At 43.9% G+C, this 19791-nt stretch overlaps 1 protein-coding gene across 3 annotated transcripts in view; it reads left to right on the top strand.

Moving 5' to 3' along the window:
* Positions 1 to 19791, top strand: part of TMEM192 (transmembrane protein 192) — a 116580-nt gene that overhangs the window by 79390 nt on the left and 17399 nt on the right. Inside the window, exons 5-6 of one of the 3 annotated variants that reach the window (XR_012232513.1) lie at positions 133 to 187; positions 11121 to 11252. The exons of 1 other annotated variant lie outside the window; for it this stretch is intronic. Coding sequence is in view for 1 of the 2 variants with exons in the window: in XM_073576961.1 (XP_073433062.1) it covers positions 11121 to 11252 (132 nt within the window). In the remaining variant the exon portion in view is untranslated. The remainder of the gene's footprint in view (positions 1 to 132; positions 188 to 11120; positions 11253 to 19791) is intronic. One more of the 3 variants, XM_073576961.1, reaches the window with a different exon arrangement.

Genomic DNA, 19791 nt, shown 5'->3' with positions numbered 1-19791 from the left:
GGTAGATCTGTCCTTAACACGGTGTGCCCCCCCAAAGTGATTATCTCTGAAATGCTCTCAGTGGGTGCTGTCGTGGCGAAGAGAAAAAAAACTGATTACTTACCGGTAATAATGTAGGTTTCCTGTTCCTAGGGGCGGATCCCCTCTCTGTGGGTGTTGTCGTGGACTCTATAAAAGAGTATTATTGGTAAGTAATCCGTTTTTTTTTCTGCTGATGGAGCTGTACTCCATTTTGTTTTTGTGGTACAAAATTTCTTCCTCGGTGATGACATTTTTATTTTCATTTTTTTTATCGCGTTTTATTCCACTTTCTATTCGGTGGCATGATAAAGCACTTTTTTTTTTTTTAACTGTCTTCACTGATGCAGTTAACTAGATTTATTGGAAATATAAATTGGATTTGTGTATGTATTTTTTTTTTTTTCACACATGGCACATCAACTTTACGCTGATGTAATAATACTCTGCATTGCAGGGCATTGGACCGGTGATTCTTGCACAGGCAGTAGATGTATCAGCTTGTTCTCTGAGCAGGAGCCTAAAGACCACTGTCCCTGGGTTACTCCGTGGCCATCTTTCAGTTCAGGGACACCATGGAGACCATCGGCACTACACAATCGAGTTGTGCTGATGGTCTCTATGGTGTCAGGAAGGTGAAAACAGGCTGGAAGGTGAAGGGGTGATACTCCTGTATACATATTATAGGAGATGAATCTAGTTTAGCAGAATGCATATAAAGGCAATCTAGGCATGTGCACCTGCGATCTCCTCTCCAGCCACCAGATGTCAGCCTAGTTACACTTTGGGATAATCTGTGGAGCCCTGGCATTATGGGTATGTAGTTATAGAACAAGTCTCCACTTCTCCAGAAGTAATTTACACGTTTTTATATAGCACCAACTTATTCCAAAGCAATGTATAAAGAATACACACATTGATGCCTTTTCCCTCCGTAGAACAAAATCTTAATTCCTTATGGCAAGCACTTTGAGAGCACGGAGGTCGGTTTCAGCTTAAGTGAATGCACCTGTCAGTCCTTTTAGAATGTATAAGAAATAGACACTTGTTATAGACTTTTGGGTTTTCTTTTATCAAAGATAAAGGAACTGTAGACCCCAGGAGATGTTTGAATATGGCGGCCTCAGCAGTTTTGGGTACGTGTGTGTATATTCACACACCTGCCAGCCATACTCCTCTGGCAAAAATTGAGACCACTGCAAAATTTTCACTTTGTCTGATTTTTCTCTTTTGTAGGTATACTAGCTGAAGAGCCCGGCATTGCCTGGGCATAGTAACGAACTGTGGTTAGTTATAACAAATTATAATGGTTATCCTCCATCCCATAGTCCAGTGCCCATATACCCATCACACATCCTCTATCCCATAGTCACGTGCCCATGCAGCCATTGTGGCATGGGCATCGGGGCAGCCATTGTGGCATCATAATGAGGGATGGGGCTTGATGCACGCATACGCACATGTTCACACATACGCACATGTTATTATTTATTTTATTATTTATATAGCACCATTGATTCCATGGTGCTGTACATGAGAAGGGGTTACATACAGATTACAGATATCACTTACAGCAAACAAACTAACAATCACAGACTGATAGAGAGGAGAGAGGACCCTGCCCTTTCGGGCTTACATGCTACAGGATGGTGGGGAAGGAGACAGTAGGTTGGGGGGTTGCAGCAGTTCCAGTGATGGTGAGGGGGTAGCTCCAGTAGTGGTGAGGAGGCAGCGGGGATCACTGCAGGCTGTAGGCTTTCCTGAAGAGGTGGGTTTTCAGGTTCCGTCTGAAGGATCCGAGTGTGGTTGATAGCCGGACGTGTTGGGGCAGGGAATTCCAGAGGATGGGGGCTATTCGGGAGAAGTCTTGGAGGCGGTTGGGTGGGGAGCTAATAAGTGTGCAGGAGAGAAGCATGCGCACGTAGATGGAGATTTTTGAGTAAAATGTAAATTGCTCTTTTATTCTATAAACTACTGACATGTCTTCAAATTTCCAAACACTAAATTTTGTATTTTCAGAATATGAGAAATGGTCGAAATAACAAAAAAATGCAGTGCTTGCAGACCTCAAGTAATGCAAAGAAAACAAGTTCATAATCATTTAGTAACAACAATATTAATGTTTTAACTCAGGAAGAGTTCAGAAATCAATATTTTGTGGAATAACCATGATCTTTAATCACCGCTTTCATACGTCTTTGCATGCTTTCAGTCAGTCTTTCACACTGCTTTTGGGTGACCTTATGCCACTCGTGGTACAAAAATTTAAGCAGTTCTTTGTGTAAATCAAGTTTATTGAAATAATGCAATACATAATCCAAACTAGTTATAAAGTATAAAGAAAGCATATAATCCATATTAGGAAGAAATTGAAGAAACTGTAGGATATAACTGATAACTTTGTCATTTCTATTATAATTAAACTTGCTAAACTGACAGCAATCAGTACATTGATTAATAGAGTAGTCAATAAGAGAATATTGACATTTTTGTAAATAGAAATTATTTATGCAACCTAAACGAAGTGATAAGAAAGGAGAAGGAAAACAAGAGGGGAAGAAGAGAGAAGAAAAGAGGGGAAGGGAGGGGATTAAATGATCGTATGAGAAAGACATTACAAATTAGAAATGGCATTTGAGCATTCCCTGGATCCGGAAGGCTATAAATCCCTCGAACACTCCAATAGGAGTCAAGATCCGGAACGGCCATCCAGGAACCCAGGGCGCCCCGAAAACCAATCAAATCAAAGGGGTGTTCATTTATTGAATATCCTCAGTGTCCTGATACCCATACCTCCAACCCAGGGGTCTCTCTAAAAGCAAGCCAGGGAGCCCAAGTGTTATAGACTTTGTATCACCTACTATTTGGCCTATCATTTGCTCCATTCTATAGATATCGTTAAGCTCAGCGACAAACTCAGAACGAGAAGGTGACTTTACCTGTTTCCAATATCTGGGGATCAAGTTCCTGGTAGCTGTAAGGAAATGTCTAAAAAGGCCTTTTTTGGATTTGGAAACTGAGATGGCACTCAGGGACAATAATGCAACTTCCATTGTGGGTCTAATATTGGTAATGGATAATCTGTTATGTAGGTCAAAAACTGCTGACCACAAGTTTTTGATGGGCAGACAGTGCCACCTAATATGAGAGTAAATTTGCCTTCCTCATGTAGGCATCTCCAACAAGTATCCGGGACCACCGGGAATATAGAGTGGACAGTTGATGGGCATGTATACCATCTTTCAAGAATCTTGTAGCTCCTCTCCTGTGATGTAGAACATGGTGAAGATCTAAACTTAGAGAGAAGGATTTTTGATCTAACTTCAGAAAAGAGTTTGAGTTTATGATCTATGTGATTATTGTTATCCTGTAATGTCTATCGTCTGTACAAGTCCCCTCTGAAATGTAAAGTGCTGCGGAATATGTCGGCGCTGTAGAAATAAAATTTATTATTAGCATGGATACGGTATGATCCGGAGGGCACTTGGACATACAGAGGGTCTCAAAGGGTGTTAATGCTCTATAAAAAGATTAGTCCGATTAGCCAATTTAGTTATAAAACTTCTCAATTGTTCAAAAAAGAACCAGGATCCCTCCGGTGGTTCCTCATCTGAGAAGATATTCTGTAACAACTTCATACCTGATCGAGTTATGTAATCACAGACTATATAGGATGAGTGCTTTTATCTTTATTTAAAAATTCTTTCCTATGTAGTCCCGCCGGAAAATACGGATTATCATAGATGGGAGTTAGAGGGCCAGGAGATGAAGAGATCTCTAATGTTTGGCCTCCTCGTTTGAGAAAAACCACTATGTTCCTGGTAAGAAAGGGTAGAAATATGTTGCTCTTACTGTCCTTTCTTGGGGACCAGATGATTATTTGGAAGTCATGGCCATTGAGGTCATTTCTCCTTCGTCTCATTGGGGGACACAGAGACTGTGGGTGTGTGCTTCTGCCGTCTGGAGGCTGACACTAAGTATACAAAAAAAGAGTTAGCTCCTCCTCCGCCGCATACACCCTCGCCCCCAGACCGGGCGTAACTCAGTTTTTGCTTAGTGTCTGATGGAGGCACACGCAGTCTGGAGCTCCAGACTAGATTTTTTTTTTTTTTTTTTTTTGGTCTCTTTCTATGAAGATAAGATAGGGGCGACGGATCCTATAGAGAGGGTCCGATCGCCCCAAATCATCAACGGGCGACCACGTGTGAGTAGCCCTCCACGTGTTTTCTCTCCCGCACCGAGGGACACATCTGGGACTTTTCCCCAGACAACCATTTTTCTTTGTTATTTTTCTAAAGAGGTGGCAACGCATCCTGATAAGAGGATTCGGTTCCCCATGAACCCCAGCGGGCGAGCACGTGTGAGTGATCCTCCACGTTGTTACTCTCCTGCAACGTGGGAATGCATTAATGCCCCTACCACCCCTAGGTAGGAGACCAGGGGTGGTCCTGGAGGCACAGGTGAGCCAAGGGAGCGAAACGTCGAAGACTGGTGCAGTAGCCTCCCCCTTCCGGCCCAGGGATGGGGTTGAGAGCACCACAAGCCCACGGCGCAGAAACCACAGGGGGGAGGCCCGGCTCACCTCTCTTGTTGATGGGCGTGGAGTGTGGCCAGAGCCCCGTCGGCGGCCGCGGCCCCCGCTGTATGGTGAGGCCCGAGATTCTGCCCGCCCGCCGGCCAACTTCCGGGGGTAGCCGGAAGCCCCGCCCACTAACTTCCGGGGGCGGAGAGCGGCGGGCGCGCTCAGTTACCGGGGAGCTCCCGCCCTCCTCCCTCGAACGCCGCACGTGTAGTGCGGCCAGAAGCCCCGTCGGCGGCCGCGGTCCCCGCTGTATGGGGAGGTCCGGAGTTCCGCGCGCCCGCCGACTTCCGGGGGTAGCCGGAAGTCCCGCCCACTAACTTCCGGGGGCGGAGAGCGGCGGGCGCGCACAGTTACCGGGGAGCTCCGCCCCCTCCCCCTCCTCATTTCCTCGCGAAGTGCGGCCGGAAGCCGCCGCCTATCTCCCGGAGTGCGCCGCAAGTGCCCCGGCGAGTGACGCCGCACGCCCCGTGGAAGAGACGCAAGGTGGACATTACCGGTGGGTGAGTGCAACCCCGTTTTCGAGTGCCGCACTAGTGGTCAAGGAAGGGGTTATCCTCCTACCCTACCCTGCAATATGTCTGGCAAAGGGAAAGCTCATTCTTTCCTATATGCTGTTTGCGTTTCCTGTGGGGTCAGGCTGCCTAAGGCGCAGCCGGATAAATTTTGTGAAGCCTGCGAGTCGGAGCGAGCCCAGGAGCCCCCCATTGTTGCAGAGCCCAGAAGTCAGGCCCCCACAGAATGGGCGGTGTCTTTATCACACTCTATGATGTCCCTTACAAGGGCAATTGAGTCTCTTCGAGGCCCGGGCAGGGACAAGGATGGTGGTCTGCCAGCGGAAGACAGCTCGTCCACGTCTCAGGACCCTCCGACCGTTAGAGGCCGCTCCAGCACCAGACAAGCTCATAGCAAAAGAGCTCGTTCCCCGTCGGCCGGACCCTCTGGGGCTTCGGCGGCGGGTATTAGGGCATCTCGTTCCCCGTCGCCGAGCTCGGGAAGCGAGCAGGATGAGGGCGAGGAGGAGGGAGAGGAGGCCTGGAATCCAGAAAGCCTGGGATACCAAGACTCGGTGGACAGCCTCATTGAGGCAGTCAACCAGACATTAGAGATCGAGGACGATGTGTCCACGGCCTCAGGTCACAAGGTCTCCTTCAAGAAGACCAGGCGACCGCATAGAAGGTTTGCCACGCATCCGGAGTTCGAGGAGATAGTCCAGAAACATAGGGAACACCCGGATAAGCGTTTTGCAATGCAAAAAGCGCTGCAAGCAAAGTATCCGTTTCCTCCTGAACTCCATAAAGGATGGGTGGAGTCGCCAGTAGTGGACCCACCGGTATCACGTTTGGCGTCAAGATCGCTATTGTCGATACCCAGCGGTTCTTCTATCAAGGACCCAACTGATCGCCTTATAGAGGGGCTTGCCCGCTCAGTGTATAAGGCAGCGGGGTCGGCCCTGGCCCCCTCCTTTGCGGCTACTTGGGTGGCTAAGGCCATGGTTTCATGGGCGGACGCTCTGCATAATGCCCTCCAAGACAGAGATCTGCCTGCGGAGGTCTTGGAGGTTACAAATCAGATATCAGGGGCAAGTGATTTTCTCGTCAGCGCCTCTCTGGACGCGGCCGAGTGTTCTGCTGTGGCAGCAGCAAATGCGATCGCCGTTAGGCGAGCATTATGGCTGAGATTGTGGAAAGCGGATTCTATCTCCAAAAAATCCTTGACCTCATTGCCTTTTCAGGGCAATCGGTTGTTCGGTGAGAAGCTTGATAAGCTTATCTCAGAAACCACGGGGGGGAGGAGTAGTTTCCTCCCGCAGCAGAGGACGTGGCCAGCATTCAGGCAGACACAGAGGCGTTTTCGGCCCTTTCGTAACCCCTGGAGGGGGACTTCGGCCAGAGCATCCACCTCCGCAAATGATGGTCAGATTAGGGAAAGGCAAATCTCTTACAGAGCCAATCCGCTGGGCAGAGGCCGTTTGCCCAGAACGAGGGGGGCCAGATCCCAAAAGCCTCCAGCAAAATGACTCGAGGCGCTTCGTACCTACGGACGACAGGGTGGGCGGACGCCTACTAAGGTTCAGCCACGTTTGCGGTTCCGGCAGGGATCAAGGCACACTCGGCTCGAGCAGTGGGTGCCTCATGGGCACTGCGACACAAAGCTTCAGCGGAACAGGTGTGCAAAGCAGCTACCTGGTCCAGCTTGCATACGTTTGTCAAACATTATAACGTACATACCCAGGCATCCTCGGATGCAAGCCTGGGAAGAAAGATTCTCCAGGCAGCAGTTGCGCACCTCTAATCAGGGGCGCAAAATAGCATGGATTGGGTGAGCTAAGATCCCGCCCAGGGACTGCTTTAGAACGTCCCACAGTCTCTGTGTCCCCCAATGAGACGAAGGAGAAACATGGATTTTTGTGAGTACTCACCGTAAAATCCTTTTCTCCGAGACGCTCATTGGGGGACACAGCACCCACCCTACTAGCCAGTTGGCTTTTGCTTATTTTGAGTTATACAAATCCTTATGTAAGGATCAGGGTGGTCCCTTTTCCAGACGTATAATTTCTTGCCTGAATTTAAGGCGCATTCTCCTACTGCTTATGCACTAAACTGAGTTACGCCCGGTCTGGGGGCGAGGGTGTATGCGGCGGAGGAGGAGCTAACTTTTTTTTGTATACTTGGTGTCAGCCTCCAGACGGCAGAAGCACACACCCACAGTCTGTGTCCCCCAATGAGCGTCTCGGAGAAAAGGATTTTACGGTGAGTACTCACAAAAATCCATGTTTTCCAATCCTACCCACTTTTTATGTCCTTTACTATGGAAGAGGTCAAAAATGCATGTTCCAATCGATGCGTGACTATACAAAGAAAAACCAGGCAGACCCACTCACCCACTCGTTTTGGGCCGGCTTAACAGAAAATAGGAAATGTGAGCTCGGTTATGTGACCATATGAATCTAGTAATCTTTGAGGCGTGACAAGGAGGCAGGTAGACATATAGGGATTGCTTGGAGATAATACAGGAGACTAGAGTTGAGCGACTTTGGTCGGATCGGGTTTCAGCATTGAGCGGATGAAATTCATCCACTCAATGCCGACTTTTATTCCCCATTGACTTGCACTGGGGTCGGGTTTCGGACCAAACTCCGACTTTTTTTGCCCTAGTCGGACGAGTTTCATCTGAAACAAATTGTTTCATGAAACCCGATCCGACCAAAGTCGCTCAACTCTACAGGAGACAAGGCAATAAGTCCATCTTTATCACATTAACCCGGCCCAACCTTGAAAGCTGCAGTCTATGCCATCTTTCCAAATCCAACTCGGCCTTGTGTAAGGCTACCTTAAAATTGGCATCATATCATTGCGACAAGCAGTTCTTCTTTGTTTGATGGCTTGTGACTATCCATCTTCCTCTTGATTACAGTCCAGAGGTTTTCAATGGGGTTCAGGTCTGGAGATTGGGGTGGCCATGACAGGGATTTGATGTGGTGGTCCCTCGTCCACACATTGATTGACCTAGCTATGTGGCATGGTGCATTGTCCTGTTGGAAAAAACAGTCATCAGGGGACAGGACCGCATCTCTGCTCGTGCATATATTAAATTAACTTCTCAGGCTCCCTGAATCTTGAGCTTGTGACTCCACATTTGCAGACAGCAGCTCTAGCTATGAGCCACAGCACACAAAGATGTAGATGGGAGAATTTGGTACTGTTGAGCAGTATTGCAGGCAGTAAATCCAGAAACAGATTATACAGGTACATAGAGACCCATTTTATATAGCAGTGTAGTTCTATGTTCTTTGTATATTAGAGGTGAAGTTCCTATAAAACATCTAACAATTATGTACTCTTTATTTTGAGTCTCCCTGGGAATTGAACCCTCAGGCTTAAAATTTCCAGTAGCTAAAGCTATTGAGCCACTGGTTCCAGCGAAGTCAATTCACAAATTTTACGTAATTAAGCTTCATTGCAGCCACTAACCCCATACACAAATGATACGCTGTACTTGGCAGAGATTTTTTTCTTCCTATAAATTTACTAAAAAATGAACAATTACAATGTCCTTTTTAATGCGCCTTAAAAAAAATACCCTCACAAATTGGCAAATAACACGAACATATTTGGTGTAATCCTAATGACTGGTGCAACACAGCAATCACATTATCTACAAGGATTGGTAAATGGTGTGATTCAATTTTTATTTTTTTCTCTTAGACCGGTTGTACTAAACATGTACAATCTTCACTGCATTTAGTACTACAGAAGAGCTTTGGTTCCGTGCTAAAAAAAAAATGCAATGGTTCTTCCCCCCCACCCCCCCCCCTTGCGTTTAAGGCTCCACAGAAGCCTGACTACTAACATAAAGGGTCCAAATCATAACTTCCAAACGTATCCAGAGACACCCGATGAACTTTAAGTGCCAGCAACTCAGGATACTATTGAGTGTTTATAGCCTGCCACATTGTAAGATTTTTAATTTTACTAAAAAAAAAAAATCTAATGCAATGGTCGACCATGAAATGCAGGCCTTCTTAATCACATCATTAATGTTGAAAGACAGTCCAAAGATCATTCAAAATTATATAAAGGATGCCAAAAAATGGCTTAACCTATTTATTTGTTGCATGATATTACTCAATTGTATAGAAAGACCTTTGTTATAAAATAGCCAAATATATTACTTAATGGAAAAAACTCAAGTGAGATGTGGTTCAAAAGCCCCGGCGTATGTTTCATACGCAACCTAGTGAAGCTAGGGTAAAATGTACTCTTCAGTATTAAAATTCTGCTTTTCATTCTATACGTGTCACACTGACAGCACACATACATACAGATATGACACGGCTCTCACCAGTACTAGTTTTTCCAGTTCAGCAATCACCAGGATGTGTGATTGAGGTCTAATGGCCGTGCCTCACCGTTCAGGGACATGGTCTGATCATACCACTACTCCTGGGCATTTTCCCTACCTGTTTTCAAACGATGTTTTACTTCAAAGAGAGTAATTTGCAATCCCATGCTGCAATGTATGTATACTATTTTTTTTTTTATTTTTATTTTTTATTTTTTTTCTGCCCCCTCTCCCACCAAATCATATCAAATAAGAGCGAAAAGGAATAAAAAATGTAGCAGTAAGGCAATAACAAGAGAAGATTGCTATTGCATAGGTTTGTGCGGACACCTGCAGAAAACAAAAAAACACGGTATTTATAGTATGTATGAACATGGCCTTACAGACCCAAAAAAAGCAAGATGTCATATAGTACATAATCAGGAGAAAGTTCTGGCGTCTTCAACTGTGAATAAATCCATAGTAGTAATAGTAATCCAAGTAGATATGGGCAATACACACAGATGACGTCGTGCCAGCCCTGAGTAATCAATAGGCACGCCAGGCGGTAAGAGGTTCACTGCCTCCTGTCCAGTCGTCAGGTAGCACTGATCTGGATCGGAGCCCGGTGAATCAATCCGCTCTTTTCCCAACTGTCCAAGATTTGGGTCTACGCCTTGCCGTCTCGGGGGTATGACTGTCCCTCACTGCTACCACCGCTCTCGCCTCTCCTGCCAGGGTAGAAAGAAATGACAAATCGACGTGGATTGGGATGTGGGCATGGTCAATATTTGCTGCTTCTGTTGTTCAAAAATAGGGTGGTATGCACACATTTTCCAGACAGAAGAGAAGTTTCATCAAAGAATCTTACATCAAGACTAGATGTAGGTTGGTAAAGCAGTGAAACGTGGGGAAAAAAAAAATCTGAGCAATCTTTAGGCTACGTTCACATGTAGCGGAAATTACCGCGAGAATTCCGGATTCCATTCCGCGGGAAAATCGCATTTTAAATTCCTGCGATTTTTCTCGTGGAAAAACTAGCGTTTTGCAAGTGTAATTAGCTTGCAGAAAGCTAGCGTTTTCCAAGCGATCTGTAGCATCGGTTGGAGAACTGATTGACAGGTTGGTCACACTTGTCAAGCATAGTGTTTGACAAGTGTGACCAACTTTTTACTACTGATGCTGCCTATCCCATAGGAATGCATGGGATGCTTATTTTTCGCGTTTTCATGGCAAAATCACGCGTTTAAAACCGCCACGAAAACGCTATGTGTGAACTCGGCCTTAGACTGAACAATTGCTGTTAAGCAGGCATGCCTAGGAATGCTTGTTCACCAGTGTAAGCGGGCCTACAGGCTTTTTTCATTTTCTAATTCTTTTGACTCAATTTCTTCCTTTGGCTAAAAAGAAAGATTGCTCGTGTCATTCATTCGTTATTATGTACTTTGCGTGTCAAAAGGTGTATGCATAATACAGTACAATGATCTTGGAAAAAAATGAGGGCTCACTCTACAAGACAAATAAAATAAGCTCTTTCCATGTATTAGATCAAATAAATGCTTGCTTGATTCTTCTTAACATGTTCTAAATGGACTTGGAAGCCATGAATAAAAAAATAAGTCAATGAGCTGTTGTTTTTTTGTTTCTCCCTTTTCCCCTGGAGCTTTGTTCTTAACTTCTGTTTGTTCCTTTCTGTTAGGCAATGCAGCTGTACTCCTGATAATCTCTGCCGAGGTTTCTTTTGGTTTAAAAAATCTCCATCTCTATCTCATCCTGAGTGTCCTTATACTGGAGTTGATCCTATCTGTGATATTCCTCCTGATATATGCAGGTGAGCACATCCGCCGAAGACCAGCTGTGGAATTCCTTTTTACTGTAGTTACAAAACCTTCACGCCGGCTCAAAAGTGAGTGCTCTGACATCTGCCCTTTTCTGCTTTTGAGACTGGTTTTGTTTTCTTTTATTTTGGAGGTGGGAGGGTGTTAAAGAAAACAGGAAATGTTAACAATTGAAAGTTGGTCATTAAAGTTTCAATGTTTGCTTATAACTCAAATATCCAGGAGCGGGCGGGCAGTGGAGGAATGCAGGAAGAATGTATGCGTCCATTGAAACATTAGAAGGCAGAAACCTGATGGAAGGGGGCATTAGAAGAAAACTGTGGAGTGCGCCAATTCTGCTCCCTACTTTCATTATTCATTATTTTTTTTTCTGGAGGCTTTTTCTTAAAGGATGCCAAGGCTCTGATTATTCCAGGAATGAGAAGTGTTTCCTCCCTGATCAGTATGTCTTTGATGTACGTTTATGCCCTCTCATGGCTGTTATCTGTAGAGATGGAGATTTCTACTGTTACCTGCTAAGTGTGTGTCCCTCAGGCTCATTTATATGGCCCCAAAGCAAGCCTTGTACAGAGTGGGCCATGTTTCCTTTGCGCACTTTAACAAATCCCTTTCACCCTCATTTCTGGAATTGGTTCGTTCACTAAATATAGATTTTCCTAAAAAGAAGGGCTGTGCTTTCTAGGAAATGACAGAAGAAAGCTTTGACCTTTTTGATTAAATTCCATGAATGTATTTATTCAGTAGTCCTTAAGCCTTTAACGCTTTCATGTATCTGTCGTGAGTGAGTATATCCATATTCCCACTCGTATAACCCAAGTTATATACAAATTTACAGCTATATGCAAATATCTGTTATGTGCAATCTTTTTAGACTGGGTTCACACAAGCATATAAAAAGGGTCAGTTTTCCATCTGTATTGTCGCATTCATGTTTATACATAAGCAGCTAAGTAATATTTTAATTTGAGGCCACAGAGGAGAATTGTTAATCTTCCCCATTGTTGCCGCATACATTGAAAAATTCCTCTCCTATTTAGTATAATGCCCCCCCATATTATGGTGCCATATACAGTATACCTAGTTTTCTCCTTTTCCATACAGTATAGTGTCCATATAATGGTGTTCACCTATGTGGCCCTCATTTAGTGCTTTTGTGCTCTTTTACATGGAAATTACCCCCCCCCCCCCTTAAAGTCTTTTCCAGCAACTTCTTGTCTGAACGCACTTTTCATGTGGCGTGCGATGTTGCCTAATGCCGCGACCTCTGATTATCCGTCTGTGTGTTTAGATATTGCGAGGTGGGGAGCTGGTGGTGGCTTTCTGCTCCGCCAAGATTTTCCACTGATGCCTCCTTGTATGCACATCCGGCTGAAATGGACACTGACTCTGGCGCCACTGTGGCCTCACAGTCTGCAATCCCTCCACCCATTTGGACTAGTCTGAGCCTGGTTATACAGCGCGTCATGCTAAATTTACTGGTATTGGAGTTGTACTTGCGAGATCTGCATCAAGCCTTGCTAATGCAGCCCTTAGCTGGACTGCTGCTGAAATTGCAGAGATCTATGGAAATAATTTCTAAAATGTTGTGGCCGTTATTGTGGCTGGACAGAGGGCAGTGGCTCGCTAAACAGAGTGATCAATGTCTAATCATGGTGCCTCTCGGGACTTTAAGATGGCAAGCATAATGCACTGCAATACAAAAGTATTGCGTTACATGAGCAACCCAACTTCACTAGGACCAAGTTACTTAGTGTGAGCTAAGTTTGTGTGTTTTTTTTTTTTTTTTTTGTCTTAATCGGGATTAGTCTGTAATGGCCCACCCTGTAGAAGTATCACTTCTTTTAATACATGTGAAATACACTGTAAAAAAATCTTCTATTGCAGGATTTGCCATAGTTTAATGATACATTTATAAATGTCACCTCAACTCGCAGGATTGCAAGCCCTTGCTCAGTTACAGAAAAATAATATTCTACAGTATGTTTATAAGAGTTCTCCTCAAAATTGCCGAATTGCGCTTTTCCTCCCCACACCCCACCAAAAAGTTATTTTCAACATGTGTAGACGAAAATGGTGCCATTAGCAAATACAACTTAACGCAAAAAGAAGTCCTCATATTGCTACAGTGATGGAGCAGTGAAATTGCTAATGTTCGAAGAACTTAAGGCAATAAATAAAAATCTGTTCCCTAAAAGATTTAAAGGGGTTTTCCCACAAACAAAAGTTCATTTTAACTCCTTTCTTACCGATGACGGAATAGTACGTCATCGGTAAGGATCCCCTGCTTTGAGGTGGGCTCCGGCGGTGAGCCCACCTCAAAGCCGCGACATGTCAGCTGTTATGAACAGCTGACATGTGCCCGCAATAGGCGCGAGCGGAATCGCCATCTGCCCGCACTTATTAACTAGTTAAATTCCGCTGTCAAAGCTGACAGTGAGCTTTTAAATAGCACTTCCGGCCGCCGGGCCAGAAGAGAGCTAGCTCATCGCCGACCCCCGTCACGTGATCGGGGGTTGGCGACGCGTTGCCCTGATAACCAGAGGTCTCATAGAGACCTTTATGGTTGTTGCAGGCAGATCGCTTTGAGCGCCGCCTGGTGGCCGGCGCTAAAAGCACAGCAGTAAATCTGCTACATATGGGCGATCTGCTCATTGCCCATATGTAGCAGAGCTGATTGAGTTGTGCATGCTTCAAGCCTCCTATGGAGGCTATTGACGCATGCCAAAAGTGTAAAAAAAAAAAAAAAAGTTCAAATCGCCCCAATCAAAATAAAACAATAAAAAAAAAATCCCACATACACATATTGGGTATTGCCGTGTTCAGAATCGCCCGATCTATCAATTAAAAAATGCATTAACCAGATTGCTAAACGGTGTAGCGGGAAAAGAATTCAAAAAGCCAGAATTACGTTTTGTTTTTTTTTATCGCCACGACATTGCATTAAAATGCAATAACGGGCGATCAAAAGAACGTATTTGCACAAAAGTGGTATCATTAAAAACATCAGCCCGGCATGAAAAAAATCCCTCACCCGACCCCAGATCACAAAAAATGGAGACGCTACAGGTCTCAGAAAATTTGGTATTTTTTTTTTTTTACCATGTAGATACAAAAGAACCTAGACATGTTTGGTGTCTGTGAACTTGTAATGACCTGGAGAATCATAATGGTAGGTCAGATTTAGCATTTAGTGAACCTAGCAAAAAAGCCAAACAAAAAAAACGAAGTGTGGGATTGCACTTTTTTTTTTTTTTTTGTGCAATTTCACCGCACTTGGAATTTTTTTTTACCCTTTTTCGAGTACACGACATGCTAAAACCAGTGATGTCATTCAAAAGTACAACTCGTCCTGCAAAAAATAATCCCTCATATGGCCATATTGATGGAAAAATAAAAAGTTATGGCTCTGGAAAGAAGGGGAGAAAAAAATGAAAACGCAAAACCGAAAAAAGCTCTGGGGGTTAAAATGTTCCTGTGCTGAGAGAATCTTATAAATGTGCTGTGTAATGGCTGTGTCTGACCGTACAGGGACATAGTCTGATCACACCACAGCTCCTGGGCAGGGGCAGGCACGAGTATACAGACATTATAGCGTGGGGTCATAAATTATGTTTCTGTATTCAGTGTGGACAAGGCTGCCGAGTCATAACCTTGTTCTAATGGTCATTCATAGTGAATTGCAAGCTTGTGACGAGCCTAAATCTGCATCCAGCTTTCTTATTAGTGTGTGGTTTATGCTATGGACCTGGCGGTCTTAGGGCCCCGTCACATATAGCGACTCACCAGTGATCCCGACAACGATATCAACTTGTCAGGATCGCTGGTGTGACGCTACATGATCGGTGGTGAGCTGCCAAACAGGCAACTTCACCAGAGATCAGCACCAGAGATGACGAGCGCTTGCGTCACTGTGTACCTTAGTTACCAGCGCGCTGATGCAGGGAGCTGGTAACCAGCGGGTTTCTAAGTGCCGCGCGGCGCTTAGTAACCCGATGTTTACCTTGTTTACCAGCTCCCTGCATCAGTGCGCTGGTAACTAAGGTATACAGAGGTATACAGCGCCGCGCGGCACTTAGAACCCGCTGTTTACCTTGGTTATAAGCTCCTGATCGCTGCTCTCCCGCCTGCCACATGCGTGCTGGCCAGCGGGAGACCAACGACCAAAAAAATGTCCTGGCCATTCCAGCACGTTCAGCGATACCTGGCAGGGGGGGCCGGTCGCTGATAGCTGTCACACACAACGATCTCGCTGGTGAGATCGCTGTTGCGTCACAACTTGTGACTCCGCAGCGATCTTGCTAACAAGATCGCTGTGTGTAACAGGGGCTTTACTTTCACTACATGTCCTAGCCCTACACTTTTGCAGAGAAGATCCTTTTCTGTTTGACGCTGGCAAGTGATAGACCGTTGCATATCCTCCATCATGCTCTCTCTACATACTTGCAGTGTTTGCTAATTTTATTTTTTCCAGCTATTTGAGCAATTAATAAGATCAAAGGATATTTTCTCAGTCTACATCAAACGCTTTGGTTAGGCTATGGGAATATAGGGATGTAGCCAGGACTCGGATACAGTTTTCCTCTAGACTTTATTTAGAAACAGTTAATGTTTGGGTATTAAAATAAAAACTTAGTCCAGTGTCCTTTTTGGTCCTATTGATAAAGACCCGTTTATAGAATGATTGGGTATGTCAGTAGGAGACATTTAAATATAAATAAAAAGCATGAAAACTGTGACCAGCCCATGGATTTCTAGAGATATACATTTCCTTTTGGCACCTACTTTTCCCATAACAATAAAATAAGTGAAAGCTTTAGATTTTTAGAAGCTGGACCCGTAACCATAAGCTGATCTCTGGCCTAATTTCAACATGGAAAAGAGGGAGTCTTCATGAGACTGCTCTTTTAATGTAGATGTTTTGCAGAGAAGAGGGAATTTCCTGACTAGGGGCATGGCATATTCGCAGGGGTATGTTTTTTTTCTTTTTGCCATAGAAAATGCAGCATTTTACAGTCCTTATCAAAGAGGGATTTTTGAAATTTCATGCACATGCTAAAAAAGAAAAATTTAAGTGTTATCCAGAGTCTTTTGAATGAGGAGGGAGGATTGCAATTTAAAAACGTGCGTGTTTTTTTTTTTTTTTTTTCCTGCCGAGAGACTTGTATTTGCTGCAGACCTTTCTGCATCAAAAACTTAACGTGGGCACATAGCTCAACTCTTGCATGTTTGGCTTGTAAATATGGGAGGTACTGCTTTGTCAAGGTGTGCAGATCCTATCTGAATCGTGCTGCTCACACAACGGTTCTTGTTTGTACCGTAAAGCCTGACCACTGGGTCTCCGGTCAAGAGCAAACTGCTTCATAGGCATATACAAAGCAGTATTCCATTGCTCAACTTATTCCCTGTGGGACTGCCGGATATGGCTAAGAATGGAGTGGAGGTGCATGCATGACTATTGCTCCTTCCAAAGAGGGCACACAAGAACCCTGTTCTCAGAATTTGAGCGCATCCTAAGGCTGTGTACCCATGTAAGCTTATTAGCGTTTTTTGAGCATTTTTACCGGCTAAAACGCTTACAAGAAGCATCCCATTCATTTCAATGAATTCCGCACTTTTTGTGCATATTGATGCGTTTTTTCCGCAAAAAAAGCATTGCAGTATGCTCATTAATCTTGTGGAAAAATACGCATTTCTAACTGTATTCTATGAGCAGGAGGATGCTCCTGTAAAAAAAAAAAATCACGCAAAAAAAGCGTGCTTTTTTTTTTTTTTTTGTCCTGGGAAGGAGTCCGTTTTTTTTTTTTTTTTCTGCATACGTGGGTACATAGCCTATATGTAGGACCCCAAGCATGCAGAAAATGTATGTCTTATCCTGTGCAAAGGTTATAATTTCTATTAGAGCTCAATGCCACCTGTAGTTTGATGTGCTGTTCCTATAATATTTACTAGATTTCCTAAGATCTTTCCTGTAATACATTGTAAGAGGAGAATATCTTATCTCTCTCGTGTTTTTGACCCCTATTGTTCTATCTAATTTTGTTGGTGTTTGTGTTAGATTCTCCTTGAGCCTTTGCAGGTTACTTTGATGTTATCCTCTTTGCATGTTTTTTTTCAGTATTTGGACCTTGAAGGTTGTATTTTGTTTTGCAAGTGAAAACCCATCCAAAGCGATGCAGTTTTCTTTTCTATACAATGCCTAACTTCAAAGACTCAATACTTTTTTTTTTTTTTTTTTCCACTCTTAACATCCTTGGTGATTTAAAAGGAGAATTGATTATCCTTTTTTTGATCAGTGTCCTTTACCATTTAATTGGACAAACATTTCACTAAGTAGTTGGCTTTTGTCTTTTAAGGTGTTTGAAGTTCAGTATCCAATCCTTGCTGTGATTGAATGAAATCAGCTTTTTAAAATGGGGGTTTCACACCTGCTTTAAGATAATGTTCCCTACTTTATGTTCTTATTAAGCCTACTTGTGTAGCTTGAGCAGTGGGATAAGGTGGAATGGAGAACACCAACATAGGCTAGTACTTGTAATCAAACACTATTTCATATCCTTTGCGGTTGCTTTTAGATTGTATAGTCTTAGCTATCTTATTTTTTGGAAGAGTTACCTTAGGGGGCATTTACACTGTCTGACCCACAGTCATTAAATAACCGTTGATCAGCTACATGATGGCCCATTGATTGTCGCTAAATAACCGGTTTAGGCAGGCCGACCACACTGTCATGCTCATATAATGATCATTCATTTGACTTTTTGCATAGAATATCATTGTTCTCGTTAGAACTTGTCCTCTTTACAGATCTATTATTTTCAACCAAGCTTAATTATTACTGGTGCGTCAGGTGATTAACAGCCAGTTTAGATTGGCCAATTTATCATGGAACCATTATTTTCTTTGATTTCCCTTATGATCCCATTATCAATGTCCCGATCACTAATTCTCCTGTGGATAGACCTGTGTCTTTTTAGAATTGTCAAGAGCTGCACTATGTGCCCACTATTGAACAGGCAGCATGCTGCCTTTTTATGCTACCTTCATCTTGTTGGGAACATAAGTACAGACAAGATTATATAAAGAATCAGTTTAAGAGTAAATTTTCTAAAATATTCAGCCGAGGACTATAAAATCATTCCAAAAACTTTGACTACTTGATGTGCTTGGTAGTAAATTTTTAAGGTGGTACTGGATCAGTGTCTTAATTTGTGCTTCACTTTCTTCAGTCAACTGGGACATGGTACTACGCATCAACAAGTCCAAGGAAGCCAATCTCTTCCCAATGACTTTGATGCATTTGTGTCCACCATATGTTGGACAGCATTGGGATTCTATGAATGAAGTGTTTGTACAGATGTGATTGTAGAGTGAAAGCTACAGCCCTATAAAATGGATGTTGTCAACCGGCTCTTCTGTTTTTGTGTAACTAAAGTTTAATCACTGTTCAAACTTTATAGAACGGTTTCTGCTCCTCATGGTTTGGAGCTCTGCTTGCTGTTATAGTAACATAGCTTGTAAAGTATCCTAATCATCAAACTTAAAATAGTATTCCTCTAGAACATAGGTTGGGAACGTCTGGCCCTCGGGCCATATATGGCCCGCGATATCATCTGGTGCGGCCCGCAGCCATGTTGCCCGTTTTTCAAACGGGCGCTATGTGGCCCGTCACTGCCCCTATCACTCATTCAACTTATTGGCATCATAGACGCAGATACAGTTGAAAGCAGTGATGGAGAAGAGGGAGTCAGACGCTCCCTCTCCCATCAATCCCCCTCTGCTTATGACTCAGCAAGCGCGCAATATTACTTTGTGCGCCACTCTGTACCAGCAGTGGAGCCGATGAGACCGGAGCAGCAGAGCGTGGAGTAGCGTGGGAAACTAGGAGGGGTGAGTAGTATGTGTGTGTGTGTGTGTGGGGGGGGGGAGCTGCACTACACTGTGTGAGGGATGGGGGGCTGCACTATACTGTGTTGGGGGGAGCTACAAGTTATTTAAATGTTTGAATAAATATAGTTGGTTAATGGTAATTTTTTACGGCCCCCGAACGCTATTATAAAATTCCAAATGGCCCTTGGCAGAAATAAAGGTTCCCCATACCTGCTCTAGAAGAAGGCAAAGAAACCCTTATGTGGCTATTGCTAAATTTATTCTGAATGTAACCTGATTCTTGCGGAAAAAATAAGTACTTCAGTCAATGACTCCTCTCGAACTATATGTAAAAGGCTAAGTTAAAAGCTCTTTTGAATAAGAAATGTTAAACCTCTTCTAGGTTAATGAGCATATTTAAAAAAAAAAAAAAAAAAATCTGAGGTGATTACTCATCTGCACTGCTCTATTGAATAACATTGGTCGGAGTGCTGTCCATTTTTTCACAGACCACATTTAGACCAAACATGCTGTCGTGTGAACTTTGTCGTAAACTGAAACAAAATGTTGTGAAAGCCTCAGATCTGATGGGTTTGCAAAAAATGTTGCTGATGTAGGATTGCCTACAATGGATGCTCTCATGTCCTGATAATCTGCCACAATGTA

Source organism: Dendrobates tinctorius, unplaced genomic scaffold (assembly GCF_039654945.1).
Source record: "Dendrobates tinctorius isolate UK_male_01 unplaced genomic scaffold, ASM3965494v1 ptg000008l, whole genome shotgun sequence".
NCBI classification, from domain to species: domain Eukaryota; kingdom Metazoa; phylum Chordata; class Amphibia; order Anura; family Dendrobatidae; genus Dendrobates; species Dendrobates tinctorius.
Note: the sequence above shows the minus strand (reverse complement) of the source record. Positions and strands in the feature narration are given on the sequence as shown.